A 25,727-nucleotide genomic window follows, 5' to 3' on the forward strand; every position below is an offset into this window, starting at 1 on the left:
CTCTGGGGCCCAGGGCCTGGGTGGTGACTTACCTTGGAGAACCCGTTCTGTGGAGGCCACTATGGATGGAAGGCACCGGAGCGAACTGGAGATCAGCAGCGCGGGTGACAGGCACCTCCCCTCCCCAGCAGGTTTCCAGGCGACACGCGTCGGCCGGTCGCTGTCAGACAAACCCTTTCCCCGTAAGACAGCGGTCCCGAGGGGGAGAAGGGGCCAAGTGGGACATTTTATCAGGCGAGTACACATGTAACCAGGAACGGGGCTGAAAGCGAAACCTGTCTCCCTGAATAGGGGACGGAGGGCGGGGTGGCAGCCGACGTATCGCTGCCCGCTGGGGCTGGCGGGAGCGTGCACCGGGCCCGGCTCCCACGCTCCCTCCTGCCCAGGGGGAGAGCCTGCGCGCGCACCTGTGCGACAGTGGATCCGGGCACAGAGTTGAAAAGGCATCTTGATTTTGTATTGAGAAGAATCCAATATGCACACAGTAGGAAAGACACGAATGGGAAACCCTTTTAAACCAGCGGGAACTGGAGGACCACAGGCTCACTCGGAACTCCGTCTGTTCTGTTTCTAGTGTTTCTGTGCAGGTCCTGGGGCTGGAACGCAGGGCCCGAACGTAGTCCCTTAGTATTTTTGTTTTTGCTCAAGCTAGCACTTGAGCCACAGCTTCACTTCCGGCTTTTTGCTAGTTAACTGGAAATAAGACCTCGGGGATTTTCCTGCCTGGGCTGGCTTTGAACTATGATCCTCAGACCTCAGTCTCCCGAATGGCGGAGCTCACAGGCCTCACGTGAACCGTGGGTGCCTGGCTTCTTACTGGGCTTTTGTTGTTGATGCTGCTGCTGCTGCTGCGGAGACAGGGTCTTGCTATGCAGCCCAGGACGGTCTTGAATGTGAGATCCTCCTGAGTGCTGGGATTATAGAGGTGAATCACCATGCCCGGCTCTCACTTGGATCTGGAGATCTTTCTGCTCCTGCGTGGGAGAATGCAAAGTGCCAGGAAGCCGGGTTTCCTCCGTGTTGAAGATGGAGGCCTGGGGTTGGAGGAGGAGGAGGCCACCTCTGCACCTCTGCAGGGCCAGAAGCCAGGGTCTCAGCTCTGTGCCACACAAGGTGGCCGTTTCCCCTGGACCTGGAAAACAAGGTAAGAGAGCACACGGTGAAGGCCCTGCGCGGGCCTACAGTGAATGTAACCAGCCCTGCAGGAAGTCACCAGCCCATGCTGGCGGGAGAGCAGCCACTCGCCCCATGGCTTGGGGGACACGTGAGGGGAGGAGGGGAAGCCGGGGGCAGATCTGGGGGGTAGGCGCGGGCCCCTTCGGATGCCCGTGCGCACTGGCCAGTGCGGGGCAGGGCTCATCCACAAGTTTGTGAGATTCACAGAAATAGAAAGTTAGGGGTGGAGAGAGAGGACGGGGCTCGGGAGGAAGGAAGGAGGGAAAGGAGGAGGAGGAGGGCGTGGGGGAAGCGGGGGAGAGGTGGGCAATGCACGAACCCATCTGGACCATGCCCCACATTAAAAATTCACCAGCCAGTGAAATTTCAAGGGATTTGTAGTAATTAGATGACAAAATGCTGGCAAATCTCAGGCTTGCCAAAGATGTTACTCAGGGGTCAAAGACTTGACACTTTCGGCTGGGTAATTTGTAAGTGTCAATCACTTGCAGCCATCAGAGAGAAGTGGAGATCTCAGGCCTGCATTCTAAGTGAGCGGAGAGCGAGCCGCCCGCCCGCCCGCCCGCCCGCCTGGCCACGACGCGCGTCCCTGCTCCAGCTCTGTGCGGGCCCCGCCGGGGACTCGGCGCCACCGCACGGAGGCCTCCAACTTTTAGCCGACTTTGCCCCCTTTCCATCGCAGCAGCTGCTTGCCAAAGGCCGCTCCCCCCCCCCCCCCCATCACCCAGGCACCACCGAAGGGCGAGACTGGGCTCTGCCCTTGAGCGGTGTCCGGCATCCCGGCCTCGGTATTCACACCTGCACAGTGGGGGTGAGAGTATGGGGGGGGGGGTTCACAGTGACCAGGAGAATGGGCCCTTCCCTCACAGAACATTCTAGATGCAAGAGGAAGAATACGTAGGAAGTTGTGTTGATGAGTGCAAAGTGCTAGGATTCCCCCAACAAAACTAAGGCCCGGAGAGCCTGGTTACAGCTTTGTAACCAGAGATGGGGGGGTGGGGTGGGGGGTAGCCAGGCCAAGCCCGGATGGGCACAGCTGGCCCCAAGGCTGTGACTGGGTGGTGTTGAGAGACCCCGCCACACCGGTCCAGCCTCTGCACGCAGCATCATGGCTGAACCGCACCCTCGGGTACATCTTCCTGATCCCAGATATTTATTTTGGGGGGGGGGGGGCGGTGGTACTGGAGGCTGAACTCAGGGCCTTGTGCTGTCAGGTAAGTGCTTTCCCACAAACCTAAAGCACCTGGTCCTTTATTTGTTACTCTGTTTTGAGATAGGGTCTTACTACTTTTGCCCCTAAGCTGGCCTGGAACTCTTTAAGCTTCCCTGCCTCCACCTCCCAGGATTACAGATTTGATTCTGAGATTATAGGTGTGCACTACCACACTTGTTTTTCTTTTGTCACTTGTAGGGCTTGAACTCAGGGCCTGGGTGCTGTCTCTGGGCTCTTTTGCTCTAACTAGAACTTTACCTTTTGAGCCACAGAGCCACTTTGGGTTTTCTGGTAGTTAACTGGAGATAAGAGTCTCACAAACTTTCCTGCCAGGCTGGCTTTGAACTGGGCCATGCTTGATTTTTGATAATTTACTTAAGAGGAAACTGAGGTACTAGATGTCCAGGGAACTTGACAGGTAACTCCACAAACTGAGGGCCTGTCCTCAGTCTCCCTAGGTGTTAGAGGAAGCAGAGGAGAAACCCAGGGCTCAGGACCTTGGACTCTGACCTGTTTACTTGGGGACAAGGCCTTGGTGCTCCTGAAGAAACCTGTCTAAGACCACAGAGTGGCAGGGCCACCAAGTGTCACAAAAAGCCACATCCTCCCTCAGGAGCCGGGAAGGTGGCTCAGTGGTAGAGTGCTCGCCTAGTATGCATGAAGCTCTGGGTTCGATTCCTCAGTACCACATACACAGAAAAAGCTGGAAGTGGCGCTGTGGCTAAATGTAGAGCGCTAGCCTTGAGCAAAAGCAGCTCAGGGACAGTGCCCAGGCCTCGAGTTCAAGCCCCAGGACTGACCCCCCCCCCAAAAAAAAGCCCCCCCTTCCCCGGCCCGGGCTTCCTCTGCCCCAGCGGAGGGCTTTCAGCTGTGCGAGCTCAGGCCAGGGCGGCAGCTTGCGGCTGGAGAGGCGACCCGGCCCCCGCAGGGGGGGTTGGGGGGGGGCGCTGTCTGCGGCTGGGCCATGCGTGTTTGCCCATTCCGGTCACATCGTGCTCACACCTGCCTGCGGCCACTCTCCTCCTCAGACCCAGTTTGGGGCAAAAGCCTTGCTGATTAGTCAATCTGGAGCTCTCTGCCTGTGAATTACCGGCCCTCATTGATATTCATGAGCGGATGTGGAGGGCTCAGCCGGCTCCACGTGACGCCGCCCAGCCCGGCCGCGCGGCCTGCCACCGGCTGCGGGGACCGCATGGGCGGCATCGGGGGTGCCTCTGGCGGACAGAGCTCCATCTCCCGCGGTGGCCTGGACGCCTCCACGTCCAGATGACGGTGTGGCCCCCAGATCCCACCGTGGCCCGGCCATGCCTCCCGCGTGGACCCTCGCACCTGACTTCTGCCGGAGCGCCATTTCCCCATCACCACCCCCGACGCGCACCGCGCTGGCACCGGTCCCTGGCCTTCCGGTGTCTGGGAACTTGTCCCCCCCCTCACTGTGCGGGGCGTCTCCTGGGGTCCTGGGCCGCCCTGGGGGCTTTGCCCTCCCTGTCAACAGTGGGGGGGGAGGCGGGATGTATGTTGAAGGGACCCTCTCCCCACCCCGCCTTGCTTCCGGGTTAAATGCTGGACATCCAGCCCGGACAGCACACACGCACTCGGACCCCGAGGGGCAGGGCAGGCGGAATGATGCACGCGCTGTGCACGCGGGAGACTCCGACGTGGACTGCGGGCGGCTTACCCAGAGCAGATCACACACCAGGCCAAAGCGAAACCAAATGGGGTTGCTGACCACTACCCTGGCTGGAGCCCGCGAGTCTGCCGTGACCTCGGGAGCTGTGGGAAGAGCAGGGCCGGGAGGACGTGAGCTGGACCCGAGCCCTCCCCGGGGCCCAGTGACAGGGCCCAGGGGTGGCTGTGTGCGGGACCCAAGGGGGGCGTCCCAGCCGCAGCCCTCACAGAACCAGAGGGAGATGGCTCACAGGAAGTCGGTGTGGACTGGGGGGATGAACAGGGGTGAACGGGGGAGGGGGAGAGGAGGGCAAGGGAGCTCCCCAATGATGTAGGCCAAAGATGGGGGATGGACGCGAGGGCTTCTGGGGTGCAGGGGGCTGGCCCCGAGCTCTGTGCCTCTCCACAGCCCTCTCCCTGCCAATGGAGCCCCGGCAAAGGACCCCAGAGGTGTGGACCGAGTGAGCATCTCTCTGGATCCTTTGCCTCCGGCTGGGGGAGGGCATCAAGCCAGAGAAGGAAGCAGCCCCGAGACAAGGACTTGCCCGGCCAAGGTGGGCAAAGCCACCGAGTTAACCAGCAGCGCAAGGTACGTGTGAATGATGGAGCTGAGACCAGAGCTTCCCACGAAGGCGACTGGGAAAAGAAGAGAGCGCAGGGCCATGGAGTCCTCCAGCAAGTATTTCCTAAGTACCAAGGACACCGCGGGGGGGGGGGGGGGGTCAGGCACAGCACAGGCCTGGAGCCTGCCTGGCCGTGGCCCGCACACAGACGTTAAACCGCCGAAGGGGCAGGGAGAGCGGGGTACAGCCTGGTGTGCCTGTGGTCGCTGTGACACAGGAGGCTGAGACAGGAGGGCCATGTGAAAATGCCCACCATTGGAAACAGAAAAGAAGAGGGAGGGAAGGAGGGAGGGAGGGAGGGAGGGGGGAGGAGGGAAGGAGGAAAGGAGAGAGGAGAGAGGAGAGAGGAGGGGAAGAGGAAGGAAGGGAGGAGGAAGGAGGGTAGAAGAGAGGCGAGGAGGAGAGGAGGGAATGGAGGGAGGAAGGGAAGGAGGGGGGGGGAGGGAGAGGGAGGGAGACGTATTTGGCGCCATGGGATCGCCTACCCAGGCTAGACTGTCCACACACAGTCTGGAAGGCGCTCATTTCAGTGGCTGGGACCCGTTATTAGTGAGTGAGGACGGCAATCTTTTCTCGTTAATCCTGCGGGACGAGAGACTCCCTGTGGGAGGAGCTCAGAGCGGCGGGAGCCAGGGACACGTAAGCGCGTGTTCCATTTTCCGCCTGGAACCCGAAGGGTTAAATTGTTTCCATTAAAATTTAACTTCCAGTGCTGGCTGGCTGGCTGGCTGGCTGAGGCGCGCTCTCCCTTCCCCGTCCTTTGACTGGCAACCATTTCATATTTCAATCTCGGCAGAACAAATTGAATTAGATGTTGAAACCCGGCTCGGCTCTGTTCACCAAAGCCTGTGCGCCCGCACCCAGCTAATCCTGTCCTGGGTGCTTGGAGCACAGTCTGCTCAGCACCAGGGGTACGGACGGAGGGAGGGAGGGAGGCCGGGGTGAGGAGGCCAGGCACACACACCCTGGTGTCCCCTGGCTCTCTCCTCGTACTGGGTGAATGGCCAGTGGGGACCTGGCCTCTGTGTCCGCTCCCCGGGGGTGGGGGGTGGGGGGCAGATGCAGGCGCCTCCCACAGTCAAGGGACCTGGGGTAGAATCTGAGCTCCCAGGTCTCAGGGCCAGCAGAGGTCACCTTGGGGTTCTGTCTCACCCTGGATCTCCCCGTGGTGGGGTGGGGGTGGTGGCTTGGGGTTCTATCTCACGGCTTTCTGGCCCTTCTTTCAATCACAGATCTGTCCCCTGGCCTAGCACGGGCCCGGGCTGGCCTGCCCACAGCATAGGACCCACAGCTGGAAAGGCGCGGGAAGCACACACAGCAATGCTACCGCTGTGAGCCGGCCTAGGCCTCTTCTGCTCCCACCAGCCCCTTCCCGGGCAGGAGGGCTCTTCTCTGGCCCAGGGCCTCACTTCTGCCCCAGGTCTGCACAGGGCCCAGGCTGGCCTGCCTCCCCCCCCCCCCCCCCCCCCCCAGCTAAGGCTTCATCTTCCTGGGCCTGCACTGAGGGCAGGGCAGACTCTCCCCCCTCCGCCCATGATGACCACTGAAGTGACCGATAACAACACCACCATTTAATCAGTGTTGACAGTCTGCTGGGTGCATCTATACCCAGGATTTTCTGACAAGATCTTTGGTCTTTTAAAGAAATTCCACGAGGCCTGCGCCCATAATCCTCGCCACTGAGGAGACTGAGATCTGAGGATCTTGGTGGAAAGGCAGCCTGGGCAGTAAAGTTCACGACACTCCTCTCCCACTAACTGGCAGAAAGCTGGAAGTGGAGCTGTGGCTCAAGTGGTAGAGCAGTAGCCTTGAGCACAAACAAAAAAACTAAATCTCAGGGACAGCGCCCAGGCCCTGTGTTCAAGCCCTGAGATTGGTATATGCACATGCACATACACGCACACGCACACACACACACACGCACGCACGCACACACACACTCCTACAAAACCGGCATCCATTGACCAACCTGGAAAGGGAGCTCAGAGGTGGAGCCCTGCAGATCCCCTGCCCAGCTCTTGTGCCCACCTGCTCTGCCTCCTAGCACCGATCTCCAAGCTGCTGCCCCCACTCGGCGGCTCTCTCCTGCCACCCCCCTTCTGCCCACCGGCCTGGCCTACCCCGTCTCTTCCTGGGTCTCTCGTGATGGATTCTGGGAACTAGTGAGATTAGAAATGAGCTATGCGCATTTACCTTCTGCCCCAGATTTTCGGGGTGAGCCAGGCCTGGTAAGGCTCGCCTACCACATGGGAAGTGGGCGCCAGTACTCTGTACCTCGCTTGGCATGGGGTCTGGGCCATTCCCTAAGCCAGGTAAGGACCGGAGACACGATCCCACAAAAATGCAGCCCGGACCAAGTCTCATGCGCAAAGCTGAAAGATTCCCCAGCCAGAGACCCAGATTCAGAGGCGAACAGAGATGCCAATCTTGGGGCTCACCTGCATCTCTGGTTTAACACCAGCATCGGCCCATGTCACACACAGCCCTGCCCGGCGGGGGGACCGGCTGGGGTGGCCCCTGGGAGCGGTGGTGGTGCTGGGGCCAGCTGCAGGGTGGCGGTGCCCACTGGGTCTCCTCTGCCCCCGTCCCCCACGGGCAGGGCTGCAGCGTGGCACTGTGCCTGGGGGGGGCAGGGCCCCAGCTCCCGAGGAGGTGTGGTCACCATCGCTGGAGATGTAGACCGACACGAACCTGGTGCCTGCACCCCGATTCAAGTGCGCCCCTCGCTGTGGGTGTCCCTGGCCAGCCTAGGGCCAGGCCTAAGCTGTGCGTCCGTCCTGCAGCCCGGCCCCTGGGGCCTTCCGCCTGGCTCCCAGGCCCTGGCCTCCCTGATCTTGAGCCGGGGAGCTGCTGCCCCCTCTGCCCAGGGCCCTGGGCCACGTACCCTGGCCGCGGCTCACAGCGGGAGGGCCTGCTCCTCAGACTCGTGCTCACTGTCCTCCAGCTGCTCCAGGATCCCGTCCAACACCGCAGACCGCTTTTTCTTCGGGGGCTCTGTGGGAACCCAGATGGAAGAGAGGAGGAAGGAAGGGCAAGAGGGTGGGAGCAGTGGAGGGAGGGGGGAGGGGAGGGAGAGGGGAGGAGAAGAGAGAAATATTAGTCTCCAGTTTCTCCCCATGGGGCATCCCTGCCCCATCTTCCACCCCGGAGAGTGAGCGGCCTCCTCCCTGGGGGCTAGTGGCTAGGCCCGGCTGGGCAAAGATTGGGGAAACGAGGTAGCTGCCATTTCTGTTTCCTTGGAGGCTTTGGACTAAGGGTACAGTGTGCAATACATGCCCTGTACACGCATGCAAAGCCCAGGAGGCTGTGAGGGATGAAGAGCAGAAGGGCTATCTGACTTGGGCTTTGACAGATGCAGAGGAGTTCTTTGTAACGAGGTCGGAAAAGGGAGCTAGGCGCCCAGGAGGAAGGGGGCGTGGATGCGGCCAGTTCCCTGCTGTTTCTGTCTGGGTGCCAGCCCTGTCCCTGTCCCACCTTTCCTCTCATCCTCCCCTGCCCCTGGCTCCATAAATGTGGCCTGGTCTTGCATTGTCTAACCATCAGTGAAAGGCTACTCATGGAACCCGGCGCCAGACTCTGGCGCTGGCATGCGCCCCCTGGTGGTAAGACCCTGCGATACACAGCCACTCCTGCACCCCCGACCCTGCAAAGCTGCCCCATGCCGCTCCCCACCGCTGGTGCCCAGAGCAGAGCCCGACATCTGAGCTCAGGACAGGAGGACGAAGCAAGGTTCTGGGAGCAGCAGGTGGCACAGCTAAAGGCACCGGAGACACTGCCTAACTGGGGAAACCGAGGCCTGGGGGAGAGAGAGGCAGACCCGTCCCGGTGGAGTGCCTGTGCAGGCCCCGCAGCTCAGACAGGGCGGCTGGGGAGCCCGTCTCAATTTGCCCAAGGTGCTGTGTCTCCTGAGGGGTCAGCTGGGGGCCGGAGCTGAGCCCCAGGTCCTCCAGGCCGGTCCAGGCCGGTCCGATCTGGCTGCAGGGCCTCAGGAGCAGGTGCACCCCTGGGTGTGTGTGTGGGGCCTGGCCATTCTGATTTTGCTCTCTGTAGAGCGGGAGTTCTGACGGGGTGCCTTCATTTCCCGAGAACCCCCGTCTATGATACCTGCGGTCAGGAGCAGGGCACGAAGCTTGGGTTCAAATCCAGCTCCACCTTGACAAGCTGTGCACCTACAAGGCACATGCTTCGCCTCTCTGTGCACCTCATCCTCATCACCCGGACAGGCTTGGACATGTCCCCCAGCTTAACCATGGTGGTCAATGCTGCTGTGCCATGGGGCGGGGGGGGGGGGGGGGAGATGGCAGGTGACCTGTCACACTGGAGGCTAGGTGGCTGGAGTTCGGGGGATGCCACCCTGCCCCTCCCTTAGCAGGATCGAGAACGGGGGTGCCTGGGGCCGCAAGGGCGTGGTGGTGACCCCTGGGAATGAACGAGGTGGGGGACAGGCCGGGCGCGCAGGCCGCTCCCCACGCCCGTGTGCCTGGCTCAGGTCCTCGGGGGTCAGAGTTCGGATGGGAACCCCAACCGCGCAGCCCCCAGGATGCAGCGGGTCCCGAGTCATCCCCGCTGTGCCAGGCCAGGAGCACCCCATGGCTCAGGAGCAGCGACTGAGATCCAGCACCCCCCCAAAGCCCCAGCCAACAGCTTCTTCACTACACAAACACAATGTGCAACCAGAGGAAGGTGGGAGATGAACGTGCCGCACCGCGCCACGCGCCGGTCCCGCGTCACAGCTGCACCCGGAGATAAACAACAAGTGACTGTCACCAAACACCAACACCCGAGAAATTAACTTGACAAAAAGCTCGGCCGTCCCCCAGCAGCCCCCCCCGGCCCGGCCCCCTCCTCCTCCCCTCCAACCACCACTTCTGCGATTCTGGAGTTTCTACCTAATGATTTTATTTTTCAATTAATTCCTTGACAGAATGCCAGCCCGCGTCTCGTGTCTCATCGCTCCCTCCCTGGCTGGCGTTCTGTCGCCCGGCGCGCGCGAGGCGCACTGGCGGCGGTGGGGAGGTGCGGGCGGGGGGCTGGGCGGTGGAGGACAAGAGAAGGCGCTTTGTGGGGTTTTGTTGTGGAGGCAGAGGCTGGGAGAGGCGAGGCGAGGCGGGGCGGGGAGAGAACGGGAGGGGAAGAGCAGGGCTGCACCGGGAAGGCGGGGCTGGGAGACCTCGGCCAGGCCACCGAGGATTCATCCCAGCCAGACGGTTCATCCCACCGCGGCCTGCGCCTCGGACACTACTCCAGGACGTGCTCTGGGGAGGCTGAGGCAGGAGGATCGCGGGCTGGGGAGTCTGAGGCCAGCCTGGACAACAGAGCGAGACCCCGTCTCTGGAAGGACGTAACCGGAGGCAAGATGCTCATGACCACAGCGAGCACCGCTGTGGCCCCTGCGCCTGTAACGCAGGACAGCCGTGCCAGCCTGGGCGCCCGTCAGTGCCCGCCAGGGGTCGGCTCCAGGGTGGCCCTCTACGGCGAGGCGGGGGGATGGGCAGCCGGTGTAACTCAGGGCCCCCTGAACCCTGCAGTGGGGCCTGCTCGCCTCTCTACTTCCCGAGAACAGACTGGGTGCCCGGAGGGGACCAGGTGGGACAGCACTGTGGACCCCGCCTATCACAAGCCTCCTAGCCCTTCCTGAGGGGACAGCTCGCCCATCGCCCTGCAGGGCACCGAAGCCCAGGGTGGCTGCGGCCAGGGCTGTGGCCTGCAGCAAATCTTTCAAGCCATGCCCCCGGCCCCCCCCCCCGGCCCCCCCGGCTTTAGTCGGTTCTCAGCTAGCTGGCCAGGACCCGCATCTCCCCAATCTCTGCCTGCTGAGCGGTAAGGGGTACAGGTGTGCGTGACCCTGCCTGGCCCCAGACCTGATTCTTAAGGACGGGTCAAAAGCTGAATTTCCCACCCAGGTCTTCCAAAAGCAAAACGAGATGATTAATCCCAGTATTTCCGTATTCCCATCTTGTGGGCAAAATGCAGACCGGAGTGGGGGCCGCCAATGTGGCACCCGAGCTCCTCTCTCCCCTCAAGAGCCACGGAATCCCCCTCCTTCTGCGTGTGGCTGTGATGCACCTGCTGGTCTCCCGACCACACCCTGCTGCTGGCCACACCCTGGAGGGGAGCCCCCTCTCCTCTCTGGCCAGGCCCCAGGCCCTCGTCCAATCACGGCTGGGCCCTGGCCCCTGCCCCTCCCAGGCCGCCCTGCCCCCTACCTCCCGTCAGTCTAATTCCATGATCAATGAGGAGGAGCCGGGCGATGGCCTGGCACAGCTGGCTTCCCCGTTAGCCCTGGTGGGGCTTCCCGGCCTCGCCGTGTCGGCTGAGTGAAATGTTTGCGCAAGGCAGGGAACACAAGTCAATAACAATTTCTCTGGATTGGGAGTAAGTACCTTCTCGCACGCGCGCACGCGGACAGCTGCTCCCAGGGGAGGCCCCGCACGCGGGGAGGACCAAGACCAAGGGCTCAGAAATACTGGTCTCGTGCCACTGGGGGAACCTCGGCCGGCCGCCTCTGCCCTGGCTCTCCCACGGACCCCCCACCCCCGGCCAGGCCTTTGCAGCCTGACTCCAAATAATCCCACGTCCTGATTCTCCTTCTGCTCTGCAGGGGCCGGGGCGGGGGGGGGGGGGGAGGGGGGGGACACTGGGGTCTATTTGGCCCCCTCCGCCCATCCTCGTCCGCTGGGAGGCCTCCTGATCTGGTAGCAGCTAGTATTACAGGGCTTGGCCACTGCCTGCTGCCCAATGTGTCTTCGCATGGTTAAAATCTGAGACGTGATCACCTCTGACTCCTGCCTTGGCTTCCCCAGAGTTGGGATTGTAAGTGTGCACTACAACACTCGTAACCCGCCCCCTCCCCCTTTTCTCAGTTAGCAGGGCTTCTGGGCATGCCCTGACCAGCCTTGTGGAGCCCAGATCTCCGCCCCCCCCCCGCCCCCCCCCCACCAGATGGAAGATGAACCAAGTCAGCACCACGCAAGGCCTGGCACATTCTAGATGCTGGGCCCACACTGGCCACCCTGCTGACAGCGCCGCTCAGGTTCTGAGTGGTCCTCTCTCACCCCCACCGTCACCGAGCCCCTCTGTGACCAAGGCTCAAGGCCAGGCTGGCCAGGGCCTGGGGTCAAGCAGGTGGGCAGAGAGTTGTAATGGTGCCCGTGAGCCTGTACCGGCAGGTGGGGCGGGGGAGCTGAAAGATGCAGGAAAACCACCCCGGGAGACGCTGCGGCTGACCCTCGGGCTGAGGCCTGGGCGGGGACGGCCGTCGGCCCCCTTCCCCGCAGGCCGGTGGCGCTGCTTGGGCGGTGGGAGCGTTTTCTGCGGGCCTTCCCCTCCGTCTCCACCCCCGCCGGCCAGGCTCTGCGCTGCCAGCCACTTGCCATGCCGGTCATGCCTGCACTCCCGGCTCTGGAGGTGAAAGGTAACCGGCGCTAACCACAGCCCGTCAGGCCTGCCCAGCTGGAATAAGACAACGCAAGGAAGCAGAGCCATGCTCCCGGCCAAATAAAAGCCTGTTTGCCCGGCCTCCCTGGCGGCGAGCGCTTAAAACCAAGGGCTTGGCGGCCGATTTCCTCCGTGCCATTATGTTCTCTCGGTTGCTTGCGGGGACCCGCGGCCTGCGGGGCCCTGAAAGCCTGGCGGTGCTGCGACCCCGCTGGGCTGTAACACGCTCGGGAAGAAAGGGACGCGGCCAGGGGCGGACTTCCCTCTCCCCCTCTCCCTCGCTCCCCTCCTGGCTCTCTCTTTTCACACGGCACAGGCCAGGCGCTGAACAGCAGCGCTCCGCGGGCCCCGGGCTGCCTGTGAGAAATGTCATTCTTGGCCAGGGAAGGGAGGGGAGGCAGGGGAGGCTGGCCTCCATCCTCCCCTCCCAAAGCACCCTGTGTGACTAGCCAGGTCTGGGCCAGCTCCAGGCAATGTTTAAGACAGAGAGAGAAGGATCCCCTGATCAGGCAGGAGGGAGGAAGTGGGGGGTAGGCAGGCCGCCCTGGGGGCTGAGCTGGGGTGCAGCACAAGCTTCCTCAGCCAGCATGGGGGTGGCTTCTGCTGGCTCAGCACTACGCCTTCCCTCCTCCCGAGCACACCTGCCCTCAGCCAGGCGGGACTGCCAGCGGGAGGGAGGGTGGGACATGGGATGTTGGGGGGGGCATGAGCCGGGCACCATCATCTCCTGAGCCCAGAGATACCCCAACAGCAACGCGGACCCTCCCCCCCCCATTACGTCTACCATCCGGAAGCCAAAGTGGGGACCGCCCAAAGTCATGGGCACGAGGAGCCAAGCACTGCACACGGGGCCGGCTGCGCAGCTCGCCTGGAGGCCCAGCACCGAGTCGCCCTTCCGCCCGGCGTGGCTGGCTGCTGGCTGCCTCCCAGCAAGTGTCCTGCCCTCTCTGCCTCTGCTGCGTGACGAGCTAAGCACGGTAACGTTAGCTCTCCGTGGCGCAGGACTGAAACGTGCCCAAGTCCACAGGTGGCACATCTGTCATGGTAACTGGTACGATCTGGCTTCACCCCAGCTCCCCGGTGACCCTGGAGGGGGGGGCACGAGGCTGGCCCCAGGGGCGCAGGAGTGTTTACGGGGAACCTCAGCGCTCCGCTGGTGAACCAAGGCTTCCTCTGGGACCAAGGACCCATTCTGGGGCGGCAGGGTGCAGCCGTGCCCTGGCCCGGCCACCCCGACCCCTGGGCCCCGGGATCTGCTCTCAGGACCTGGTGGCACCCAGGAGTGCCGCCAGGTCCTGCCTGAGGACCGGCTAAGATGTCGCCTTTCATTCTGTGGTCCTCATCCCAGGAAGCCTTTGTAGTGACCGCGCTGGGTGGAAGCTCCCCCCGTGATCAGAGGACACAGCGCCTTCCTGGAGAGCCTGGGGCTGGCTTGGAGCAGCATTCCCAGCTCACCCCAGCCCAGCTCCACCTGGCCCGCGGTGTGCGCCTGGGCTGTCGGGAGCCAGCGGCCCGCGGGACCTCTGGTGCCACGCTTCGCGCTGGGGTACAGCGAGGCTTCCCGGAGCTCAATGTATTGAAGGCTCCCCCCCCCCCCCGCCGCCGCCCCGCCCCGCCGTGCGGGCCACAAATGCTGAGCCCACAAGTCCTGGCAGCCCCGGGTGGGGGCTGCGCCTCCGCTCCAGGGAAAACCTTTACACAAACATTTGCCGAGCGGTGCATTTGGGTCTGTCAATGCCTGTCGATGGCGCAGGCGGGTCCTGTCTGCGCGTCAGCATTTGGGGAGTTATTGAGTTGTGCGTCTGCGACTGCACAGGGGACCCAAAGACAGGCAGAGTGCAGACAAAGATGGCCTGGCCCAGGCACATCACAGGGGAAGAGGAGAAGGAACAGAGGAGGGCGGGCGGACGGACGGACGGAACGATCGCCGACACCTGGGCAGGAAGGAAGGCTTCCTGGAGGGGGTGTGAGGCATCTCAGACTAGCTTAGACTAGGCATCTCTTAGACTCCAGCCCTGCACTGGAGAGACAGCCCGTGGGAGGGGACAGCGTGGGGAGGAAGGTGTGTGTCTGGAGTGTGTATGGGGGGGACAGGGACGCACTCACAGCCAGGTGACTGTCCCTAAGCCAAGGCCCCACAGCGGGCAGAATGTGGCAGCTGCTCTGCCTGACACTGAGGGGAGACGCGGAGGTGGGTGTGGGGGTGGGGGCGGTGGAGATGGGATTCGAGGTTCCCCCGTGTGCCGTGGCTCAGCCTCTCCCCTCTTCCTACCTGCCTGGCACACATCTAACCCCCCATCTCCCTCCTCAGCCCCAGCTGCACTGGCCGCCCCAGTCCCCCCACCCCCTGCCTGCCGGGCCCAGCGGCGACCCCGGCATAAGAACAGGGCCGACATGCAGCCATCCGGGTCACCACGCAATGCCCCCTGTGAGGAAGGGGAGGGGCTGGGCCAGGGGACCCGGTGGACCATGGCCCAAGCCGTGGATGAGCAGTGTGGCAGGAAGGAGCTGGGATAAATTCCCATCTCTGCCTCCGGCCTGGGCACCATGTGCCCAGCTCAGGGACAGGGGACTGGGCAGTTGGGAGCGCGGCCCACAGGGCACCGCGGGTGGGCGGGGCCCCGGGCACACTCACCGTGGTAGCGCTCGGCCGTCTTCCGCCGGAGGGCCTGCAGGGTCACCTCGGAGTCGGCCCACTCCAGCACCAGCCTCCGGCCGTACAGGTGGGTGCTGTGACACAGGGCGTTGAAGGCTCTCTGTCGGAGGACGAGAAACGCAGCCCGTGAGTGACTCAGAACCAGGGCTCCCCCAGGCCGCCCGCCGGCTGCCTGCCGGGGACTCTGGCCCCGGTGACCCTGGGGGACATGATGTTCTGTCCCTGGGGGGTGACCCCGTTAGCTGGGCGCCCCTCCCACCGATCTGTCGGCGGCGGCTGCGGCCGTGGGAGGAAGCCTGGCTCTTTTTGGTCATCGGATGACAGGTGTGAGGCCCCGACTGTCACCCTGTCGCCCTCCCTGGCTGTTGGTGGCTCGGGCCCTGTACTGCTGTTCAACGCGCTGCCTCCCTGCCGTCTCAAGCTGACTGCAGCCGGGGCTGGCGCTGGCCCACATCCTGCCCTTTCTACAGCAGTGAGATCCGATCCCCTTCCTCTGCAGGAAGGGAGGCAGGCCCTGGTGGTGGGGACACAAGAGCCAAGGAACTCAGGGCTGCCGGCCCCTTCCTGGGCCAGGGGGACGGGTTCTCCGAAGGCAGGCCCTGCCTGCCACCTTGCTTTGAGCTTGGGCCTCTGGACTGGCCGACAACCCGTTCCTGTGAGGCCCTTCGCAAAGGAGGCTGGGAAGTGACCTTGGGCCAGGCCCGGCTCAGGCACCTCTTCAAGCGGGAGAAGCACTGCCACCCACCAGACGCGGCTCAAACCCAGGGAGTCTTTTCCTCTCTCCCATGTTTGCAAAGGGCCAGGTGCTGAAACTTTCTTTTCTCTCTTTTTTTAACTTTAATTTAAAAACCTCCTTCTGACTGCCAACAGAGCCCCTGCGTGGGCTTTTTTTTTTTTTCCTAGGCGGATATAAAAATGCATCTGGACCCCGAGCCGAAATGGCTCATTCTGAGCTCTAAAACACTCGCTCAGCTGGCAAGGCAGGGAGGTGGCGGGCGGGGGGCCGGGAGAGGAGCTGGTGGGGAGCCCGGCATGGCCGATATTCCAGCCGGGCGCAGGGTCCCCCAGGAGCTGCTTCCTGGGGACGTGCCAGGCAAGACATGGCATCTGGTGGCTGCTCGGATCTCAACTCTGGGAGGGAGGAGGTGAGACTCCAGGAAGGAGGCCCGGGCAAGACACCCACGGATGGAAGCCGCTCCTCCTTTCCTGGGCTTCAAAGGGCCTGTCTGTGCGCATGCGTCTCTGTTCACTGGAGGATTCCCTAAAGGTTCCTTCTCCCGCTCTGTACCCTGGAGGGGCCTTTCATGATCAGAGGCGCTGTGTGATGCGGGGAGAGCTTGCTGTCTCTGAGCAGCAGTAAGGAATGGAGAGGATTTGGCGAGAGTCTCGGGCTTACCCGGCCTGGCACGTGAGAGCACTGAATGTGGCCTGTTGCCACTACCTGTGTCCGCCTTCGTGACTGTGCGGGGACGGGGGTGGAGGAGGGGGGGGGAGAGGAGCGACGGCAGGGTGGACATAGAAGCCCTTTTGTGTTTCCACTGAGAGCTCGGTATGTGGTTCTCCCAAAATAGCAGCATCGCCCCAGCCCGGCCGGTCCCCACAGGTTAATGAAGGGACCGGGGCTTCCTCCCGCAGCCGGGTGAGGACAGCTAAAATTGGCCTTGGATAATCCGGCGTAATTGGGTTTCATTAGAAGGGCACAAGGAAGCTCCTTGTTTGTGAGGTCCCGGGGCAGGAGGGGGCAGGCCTGGTTTCGGGCCACGCCACCTTGCCACGGGCACAGGCTTGGGGTGCGGGTGGGGAGGGATCGTGGCCTCCTGCATCCTTGCCTGCATTTCCCTGAGGATGTCGCTGAGCTGGTGTGGCCGCGCCTGGCGGCCATCTTTCAGGGTGGAGGAAGGTGCTGGAAGGTTGTTAGCACAGTGCTGGGCTGATAGGTCCACAGCCTCTTGGGGAGAGCGACGGCCTCTCCAGGCGACAAAAAGGCTGCTCTGTGCCTCTGGCGAGACTTCTGTCCCAAGGGGCCGAGCAGAGTGGCCCGTACCTCCCTGGGAGGTCGAGGGGGGGAGGGGAGCCCTGCCAGCCAGCCTGCCCCAAACCACCTGTACCCAGGGACCCGGGATGAGTGGGTCCTAAGCCGGCCAGGAGGCCCACGTGTGCAGAGCGGCGCCCCAAGAAGGCAGGCACAGATCTCCCCGAGCCCAGGTGTGCTAGGGGAGGGTCCGCCGCATGCCCTGTCCGCACAGCAGCAGTTCCTGCGCTCTGGGGACAGACCCTGCCCTCTGTCGTGAAGCCTCGCGGTGGCTTGTCAGCCTCCTCCGGCCCCAGTAGGGCTGGAGTCTGCCCGCCAGGGTGGCACTGGGGCTGGGGTAACCCAAGCTCCCTGTGTAAGTCGAGGCGACCCCTCGGGTCCCCCCGGGAATGCGCTTCCTGCACAAACACCCATAGGCCCATTTCCAGGCATGGGTGTCCAAAGGCTCCCGAGGCCCTCAGGGCCCACACAGGAGGCAGACATTTGAACTCTAGTGCCCTTTGCCCTCCAGGGCCCTGGGTGGGCCTCTGTGTGCAGGGTGTCTGCAGGGGGGCCGTCGGCAGAGCTGCTTGCCCCTGAGGGGTGCCAGGCAGCATTGCTACTCTGAGTGGCTTATACTGATTCTAGATCATTAGCCCCACGAATGTGCTGGCTGGGCCAGAGTCCCTGCCTTGAAATGCAAGCTCAGGATTCAAACCATTTTCCTTTCCCCGTGGGCCACGATGAGAAGACCCACACCAGGACAGGTGTACCGGAGCTCAGCCAGGGACACGGGTGCCGAGCACAGAGACCACCCCTCCACCCTGCTCCCCGCGGCGCCATCTCCTGGTAGAGACTGGGGTAAGAACATTGTCGGGGTGCCACGCGAAACGCCCCCCCCCGCCCGCCCCCTACACTCAGCATTGCCGGGACAGGGGTGGGGTGGGCTTGGGCACGGAGCCCACCCCGCATGGTGGGGAGGTGAGAAATGAGAGAGGGAGGGGAGACGCTGACTGGAGACCCCACGATGAAGCCGCAGTGGAGAAGCTCTGCCCGCCAACGCCAGCCGCCAGGGCGCCTCCCGCCGCCGGCCCCCCAAGCGTTTATTTAAGCCAACACATTGCTCTGCTAATTGGATAACATTCCATGTGAAAATAGACCTTTTAAAACAACAGCAGCGACGGCAAATAAAAACAGCTGCAACCGCCAAAGTACTGCATGGAGGGCTGGGGAAGGGGGGAAAAATTAAAGGCGCCTTGCACGGGGCGCGGGGGGGGGGGGTATGGGGCGCGGGGGGGGCACGGGGCGCGGGGGGGGGGGCACGGGGCGCGGGGGGGGCACGGGGCGCGGGGGGGGCACGGGGCGCGGGGGGGGGGCACGGGTCGCGGGGGGGGCACGGGGCGCGGGGGGGCACGGGGCGCGGGGGGGGGGTACGGGGCGCGGGGGGGGCACGGGGCACGGGGGGGCACGGGGCGCGGGGGGGGGGCACGGGGGCGCGGGAGGGGATGGATGCGCGGGGGGGGGCACGGGGCGCGGGGGGGGCACGGGGCGCGGGGGGGGGTATGGGGCGCGGGGGGGGGTACGGGGCGCGGGGGGGGGCACGGGGGCACGGGGGGGGTACGGGGCGCGGGGGGGGGCACGGGGTGCGGGGGGGGGCCACGGGGCGTGGGGGGGGGGCACGGGGCGCGGGGGGGGTATGGGGCGCGGGGGGGGGTATGGGGCGCGGGGGGGGTATGGGGCGTGGGGGGGGGCACGGGGCGCGGGGGGGGGTATGGGGCGCGGGGGGGGGCACGGGGCGCGGGGGGGGGGCACGGGGCGGGGGGGGTATGGGGCGCGGGGGGGGCACGGGGCGCGGGGGGGGCACGGGGCGCGGGGGGGGGGCACAGGGTGCGGGGGGGGCACGGGGCGCGGGGGGGGGGCACGGGGCGCGGGGGGGGGGTACGGGGGCACGGGGGGGGCACAGGGTGCGGGGGGGGCCACGGGGCGCGGGGGGGCCACGGGGCGCGGGGGGGGCACGGGGCGCGGGGGGGGTACGGGGCGCGGGGGGGGGGGTATGGGGCGTGGGGGGGGCACGGGGCGTGGGGGGGGCACGGGGCGCGGGGGGGGCACAGGGTGCGGGGGGGGGGGTACGGGGCGTGGGGGGGTACGGGGCGCGGGGGGGGCACGGGGCGCGGGGGGGGGTACGGGGCGCGGGGGGGGCACGGGGCGCGGGGGGGGGGCACGGGGCGCGGGGGGGGCACGGGGCGCGGGGGGGGGTACGGGGCGCGGGGGGGGCACGGGGCGCGGGGGGGGCACGGGGCGCGGGGGGGGCGCGGGGGGGCACAGGGTGCGGGGGGCCACGGGGGCACGGGGGGGGGGCACGGGGCGCGGGGGGGGCACGGGGCGCGGGGGGGGGTACGGGGCGCGGGGGGGGGCACGGGGCGCGGGGGGGGGCACGGGGCGCGGGGGGGGCGCGGGGGGGGCACAGGGTGCGGGGGGGCCACGGGGGCACGGGGGGGGGGGCACGGGGCGCGGGGGGGGGCACGGGGCGCGGGGGGGGGCGCGGGGGGGCACGGGGCGCGGGGGGGCACGGGGGCGGGGGATGGATGCGCGGGTTTCCGGGTGGCCTGTCTGTCCTTTGTGCCCTTCTCACCTGTGTGGCCCCTTCTAGAACCTCCGTAGCCAGCCCGGGCTGGGTCAAGACAGGAGCAAGCAGCTTTCGAGGCAACAATGCCTGGTGGGCAGAGGGCGGGGCCACCCCTGGCTGAGCCCCCCAGCTGCTTTGGGGACCCGCCGTGTGCCCTCCCCCCACGCCTGGAGACCCAGGCAGGCGGGCGTGGAGAGCTGGTTCTCTATTCAGGGGGGAAGCCAGGCTCTTCCCAGCTGTTGGGTTCACCTCCTTTGGGCCTTTGGGCCTCAGTTTCCACAACTGTCAAGGGGCTTCCTGCTGCCTGTTCCTGAGTGCTATGAAGATGAATACTGTCCTGGCCAAAGATGGGACTCAGCTCCCAGCTGCCTCCTTCCTGCGCTGATACAGCGGCCTAGAGCCCCGCCCAGGGCCCCAGCCCCGGCCCCTTCCTCCTCCCTCCCTCCCCAGTGCCCCGTCATCACACCTGGAGACTCAGATAGCAGCGCTTCTTAGCGGCACTGACATTTACTGCCCGGGACACTGGGGGCTGATGAAATGTCCTAGGCTGGCAGAATTTGCCAGCTCATCGATCGGCTTCCTGCAAGCAGGGTTCGGATCACCCTGGCCTGTGTCCAGGGAAGATGGCCCAGGGCCCACCCCCAGCTTCTCAGTGGGTTACACAGCTGGAGTCCCACGGGGTGTGTGTGTGTGTGTGTGTGTGTGTGTGTGTGTGTGTGTAATTTGGGGAAGAGGACGCCACGCAGAGCCCCTCCTGATCTCGGCCATGGCCATCACCGGTGCGGGGAGGAGCCCGTGGTGAGCCGTGTGTGAGGGGCCTCCCTGCCCCCACTCAGCACCTCTGGGGTCCTCTGGGGACCTGCCACAGCCTCCATTCTCCAGGTTGGGCTATGAACTTGACCCAGAAGCGGGGGTCTGACGGACCCGAGTCCCTGGGGACATGCCAGGTGGTCTCATGGAGAAAGCACGAGAGCTCAGGGTTGACAAGGACAAGCCCAAGCTCGAGGCTGGGGGAGAGGGGAGAGGGGAGGCAGGGGGAATGGAGAGGGGAGGGAGAGGAGGGATGAGGGGGGAGGGGAGGGAGAAGGGAGGGGAGGGAGAAGGGAGGGGAGTTCCCGCCCTGCAGGTCCCACCCCACCAGTGACCACTATTTCTGACATTCAGTGTGTGGGGAGGGGCAGCCGGGGCTCTGGGTGGGTTCCGCCCGCTGACTGGGAGTGGGAGGGACCGAGGGAGGAGCGATAGCAGGTTTGGAGAAGCAAAAAGAGCAGGGGAGCTTGGCTTGGCAGAAGCCGCTGGAAGGCTGGGTGGGCACGGGGTGCGCCCTGCACGGGGCTGGCAGAGCGGGCCGCGGCCACGGCGGGGTTAAAAGCAGCGCCTGGTGAGGTGCCGGGCGGGAGAGCCAGTCCACATCGCCAGCGGGGGACCTGCCACGCACGGCACGTGCACCCCGAGGACCCCTGCCCTAGCCAATACCAAGAGCCCAACGGTCCAGCCCGGCAGAGGGGCCCGTGTGCCCAGGCGGGAGCCCACAGCAAGCGTGGGCTCTGCAGCGGCCCTGTGTGGAAGGAGGGCCTCCAGCCGTCGCCCCGAGTCCAGACACCCCCAGACTCCTTAACCTACCAACCGAGGACGCCTGCGCGGTGGGATGGTTCCTACATCAGCTCTGAGACCTGTTCCACCAGGGGGAAACTGAGGCACATGGCCAATGATGGGAGCCACACAGCAGGTGGGGGGGGGGGCTGGTTTACAGCCTGCATGTCATCCACCAGCCTTGCCACCGCTTTCCAAGGCACGGCGCCCGGCTCAGAGTCTCACAGGGACCGCGGGACACCGCCTGCTCCCTGCAGCTAGCGGCACCCCAGCAGCCTGCACCGCCTCTCCACGCTCCCTGCGGTGGCCAGACCCCTGGGCGGTGGCCAGACCCCTGGGTGGTGGCCAGACCCCTGGGCTGAGGGGGACCCGAGCTGAGGCAGGGAGGACACAGCCACCAGGCGCTCACCATGGGCCTGGAACTCTCCAGGCACGGGGCAGCAGGTGGCACGTACTCTAGTGTGTGCAGAGGACGGACACACACACACACACACACACACACACGCACGCACACGCGCACACACACCACACACGCACACACACACACACGCACACAATCTAGTGAGGGGCTGGGTTGTGCAAATCAGCATGGCGTCAGAGAGCGGAGAGAAGTTGTCGAGGCTCCCTGCTGACCGGCCCCCCTCTCCCGAAGGCCCCCCCCCACCCCGACTGGAAGGAGGGCAAGGGAGCGGAGCGAGCGGCACCTCACCTTGGCATCCTGCTTGGTGAGGAAGTCCACAAAGCCGAACCCTCTGTGGGCGCCGGTCCCCGCCATCTTCTTGGGCAAGCGCACCGTCTTCAGCTCCCCGAAGGTGCTGGAAACAAACGGAAGGCAGACGTGGGATCAGAACCGAGGCCTGCGGAGGGAGCTGCCCGCGTGTGCTCCGTGGCGGGGGTGGGGGGGGTGGCGCAGAGCCTTCGGTGCGTCCCCAGCAGCTGGGGGGGATCTTCCTGTGAGGTGACCAGCCCCCCCACCCCCTGCTTCTGACTGTACTCTGCCAGGGAGAGGGGCTGCTCACGGGGTCAGTGGGGTGCCCCTCCATTCCGGGCCAGGTGCGGGGATGCCCCATGCTGGGAGGGCAGGCGCGGAGCCCTGGTGTCTAGCCCCAGGTCGAGGCCGGGCAGGTGCCCTCGAGGCTGCGCCACACAGCGCCTCCCTGTAAGCCCGGAGTCCCCTCTCCAGGGCTTTCCTTTTGATACCTGCTAAGCCACAGCCAGGCAAAGCTCTGGAGAAGAAGATGGCCCGGGCTTTCCTTAGAGGAATCAAACAGGTAAACATGGGCTCAGTCACCCCTGGGCTGCCCCTGTCCTCTCCACTGAGCTAGACCGTGGAGGGTTCTAGCACCAAGGGGCTGGGCTGCCTCAGGGTCTCCCGCCCGCGCCCACCACCGTCTAATGTCCATTTATCCAATCCATACTCCCGGGTTGCTACCGATAAATATTTAATGTGCATGGCATCCGAAGAGAGGTATTAGTTTATTTGAAAATCTACACACACTGATGGCCACCCGACACATACAACAACCTCTCTCTCCCTCCTTCCCTCCCCTGCCGGTCTAGGAGGCTCTGGGCCACAGACGGATCAGGTAAGGAACACAGCAAAGGCCTCGAGCTCTTGTGAAATGATATAAGCTAAATCCGAGACGTTAACCCACGGCCCCGCCGCATGACCAGGCATCTGCCAGCCCCATTTCCGGAGGCAGGACGGTGTGTAAATGCAGCATTATGAATCCTCAAAATGAACCTGCACGTCTCCTCCGGCTCTGCGGCCCTCCCTGTGTCCCCCCCCTCCGTGCGTCCAGCTGATGACAGGGCCGGCCTCCGGGGAAGGGGAAGAGTGGGTGTGGAACCGGCCAGCTCCCCGCTGTGAGGCAGCTCTTGGCCGATTTAGATTTAGAGTGGCCCGGGTGGAGGACCAGACACAGGGCAGGTGGGGTGAGATGGAGGCCGGAGCACGGCCCACAAACCCTGCTCTATGCTGCCACCTAAAGGCCGACCCGGCCCCTGACACGCAGGGCCTCGGTCCCTGCGCTAATCCCCAGGTCGGGGACACAGCAGGACACAGCAGGGCAGGGGTGCACAGATCTGTTCCTTGCTTGCACAAATGGTTCTTTGACTCCGAGTCACTAGGACATGAGGGATGGAGGCTGAGAGCTTTCACGCCTGGAGTATGATGGCGCTGATGAAGAGTGTGGGGGTCGGGCAGGTGCTTCAACCATGGGCCCTGGCCGCCTCTGGGGCTTAGCTCCCTCCCGCCCCCCCCCCACCCCCACCTCCCAAGGCTAGGCTGACATCACCCTGCACCGACAAGAGCCGGTTCCCTGGGGTTGGAGGCCCCCGTGAGAGAAGAATAGACATAGATCTTTGTGGCTCGGCCAGAGGAAGTTTTGGCACCAACAGAGGAGGCAGTGGTAACCATGAAGGTGGATGTGGTTAGTGATAACTCACCCCTGCCCACAGAGCGGGGGTGAGGATGACTAGGGACGCGTGGCTTGTCTGTGGCCCCATTTCCCAGACCGAGAAGCTGTCGGGAGCAGCAACAGTGCCTGCTAGGAAGTGGTGGGATTTGAACGGGATGCAGGCACCAGCCTGCTATGTACACCATGCTTCAACCTCCCCCCCGCCTTGAACAGGGACCAGTCATTCCCAGGAGCTGGGCACCACTGGGCCCGGGGTGCGGCGGGAAGCCACCTGTGGGAGCAGCTGAGGGAGCCCCACACATCCGGTGGTCTGCCCAGTGCCACGGGGCCCGCAGGGGGCAGAGCCCAGCTTCCTCCACGGGCTGCGTGCACACCACCCGCCCTGCCCTGGGGGTCCTGGGCTCCGGGTGAGGACAACCAACACCCTCTGCCCAGGTTTCTTAGCGCGGTGTATCTGTGCGTGCACGTGAGAGAGACGGAGAGGCTGACTGTTGAGGCTCAGTCCTGTCTCTCTGCGGCGTGCTGTAACTGGGGCGCTTCGTGCATGGAGATAGGCGAGGGAAATAATTAAAAGGTGGAGAAAGAAGCTGGTGACGAGGTTCCCGTGGCCCGCGGAAGTGGCTTTTGTGGGCTCGGCGGGGGGAGCCACGTCGGAGGATGCCTGAGCTGCCACACGGCTCAGGTCAGGGCGGCCATGGCGGCTTTGGGAGAGCACGGCTCCAGCTGAGCGGCAGTGTGGGATTAGGGTTAGCTCTGAGAAGGAACTTCCCAAAATGCACAGCTGAGACTTCAGGGCACCCCCCCCCCCCGCCCCGCTGGGCCTCTGGGCTCTGCCCCTCTCTGGGCTGTGTGCCCACCCTGGGGACAGCAGTGCTGCGGCCTCCCCGTGACAGGGCTCAGGAGGGCGCCTGCCCAGGGACACTGCACGGGGACCCGTGGCCTGCCCCGGGACACTGCACGGGGACCCGTGGCCTGCCCCGGGACACTGCACGGGGACCCGTGGCCAGGCCCGGGACACTGCACGGGGACCCGTGGCCAGGCCCGGGTGCGTGCCTAACGATCACAGAGAGCCAGCGAGAGAGAATTCGAAAGAAAGAAAATAAGGGGGGGGCGGGGGGGGGGGAAGCGGGGGAGGGAGGTGGAAAAAAAAATCGATGAAGTACCTTTAGCTCCTTGGCGATAAGCGACATATAACTAGCAGCCATTACGAAGGTCCTTTTCTGACTGCCAAGTCCACAGGGCCATTTTTAAGAGCAGCTCCCGAAGGAAGTCCCTCTGCCCGCACCGTCTCTTGGGGGGGGGGGCATGGGTGGGGGCAGGGTGGGGGAGGGGAGGCCGGGCAACCAGAGGGCACCTGGGGACTCCTCCCCGGCCCGTGGCATGGGGGGGGAGGGGGGGCGGGCGGCCCGGGCTTCCCCGCTGCGAGGATAATACGAAGCACAAAATAGCAATTACTGTATCCGAAGCTGTGAATAAAGGGGCCAGGCCGGCTCGCTCTCCCCCGACGCGCGCTCACACTTCCCAACAAACTCACACCTCACTTTTCCAATTATTCCATTCACCCCGGGCTCACCAATTACCCTCCCCGCACCCCGCCCCGCGGCCCCGCCCCTCTGCCAGGCCTGCGGCGGGCGTGATTGGTGGTGGTGGTGGGTGGGGGAGGGACGTGTGTGTGTGTGTGTGTGTGTGTGTGTGTGTGTGTGTGTGTGTGTGTGTGACAAGTGGAGTTTGTTGTCACGTTTCTAATTTCTTCCGCGGGGGTGGTGGTGGTGGTGGCGGTATGTGTGGGGGGCGGCGGGGGCTCCAAGGTGTGGAGGGGGGGCAGTCAATTACGCCTGGCCACCATAAACAAGTCAGGCTATGCAAAACATGTTTGCACACAGGCCCCGCCATCCCCGGCGGGCGGGGGAGGGGCTCCTCCCTCTGGACAAGCCGAGTCCCTGCTCCGCCCCGACCGACCCCAAGGATGGGGGGCGGGGAGCATGGTCTTCCCCGACCGACCCCAAGGATGGGGGGCGGGGAGCATGGTCTTCCCCGGCCGCACCCCACCTGGGCGACATGTGGGGTGTGGGGTGGGCGGGGCCTCCCTCACCTGCCTCAAGGCATTGTTCTGGGAGTCGGTGTCCTCCCCCCCCAGGACTGGGCGTTTTAGATGAGAACGCACTGCGGCCAGCACCCGTGGCCAAGTCTCTTGGCATTAGGAAGCCCTGCAACTACACCACAGGCTTCCTAACTGCCTGTGGACGCAGCCCGGCAGGTGCCTGTTGGGCCTGCGTGGGCTCTGCGTGGGGCCGCATGGGGCCT

General features: G+C 64.7%; 1 protein-coding gene across 1 annotated transcript in view; it reads right to left on the bottom strand.

Annotated features, from left to right (window-relative positions):
• Nucleotides 1–439: 439 nt before the first annotated feature.
• Nucleotides 440–25,727, bottom strand: part of Rbm19 (RNA binding motif protein 19) — a 61,349-nt gene continuing 36,061 nt past the window's right edge. Inside the window, exons 22-25 of the mRNA XM_042671637.1 lie at nt 21,713–21,818; nt 14,753–14,873; nt 7,565–7,674; nt 440–1,132 (exon numbers count right to left, since the gene is read on the bottom strand). Coding sequence (XP_042527571.1) covers nt 7,577–7,674; nt 14,753–14,873; nt 21,713–21,818 — 325 coding nt within the window. The 3' untranslated portion in view covers nt 440–1,132; nt 7,565–7,576. The remainder of the gene's footprint in view (nt 1,133–7,564; nt 7,675–14,752; nt 14,874–21,712; nt 21,819–25,727) is intronic.

The sequence above is a fragment of the Dipodomys spectabilis genome, unplaced genomic scaffold, assembly GCF_019054845.1.
Source record: "Dipodomys spectabilis isolate Male_0828 unplaced genomic scaffold, ASM1905484v1 ptg000649l, whole genome shotgun sequence".
Lineage (NCBI taxonomy): Eukaryota > Metazoa > Chordata > Mammalia > Rodentia > Heteromyidae > Dipodomys > Dipodomys spectabilis.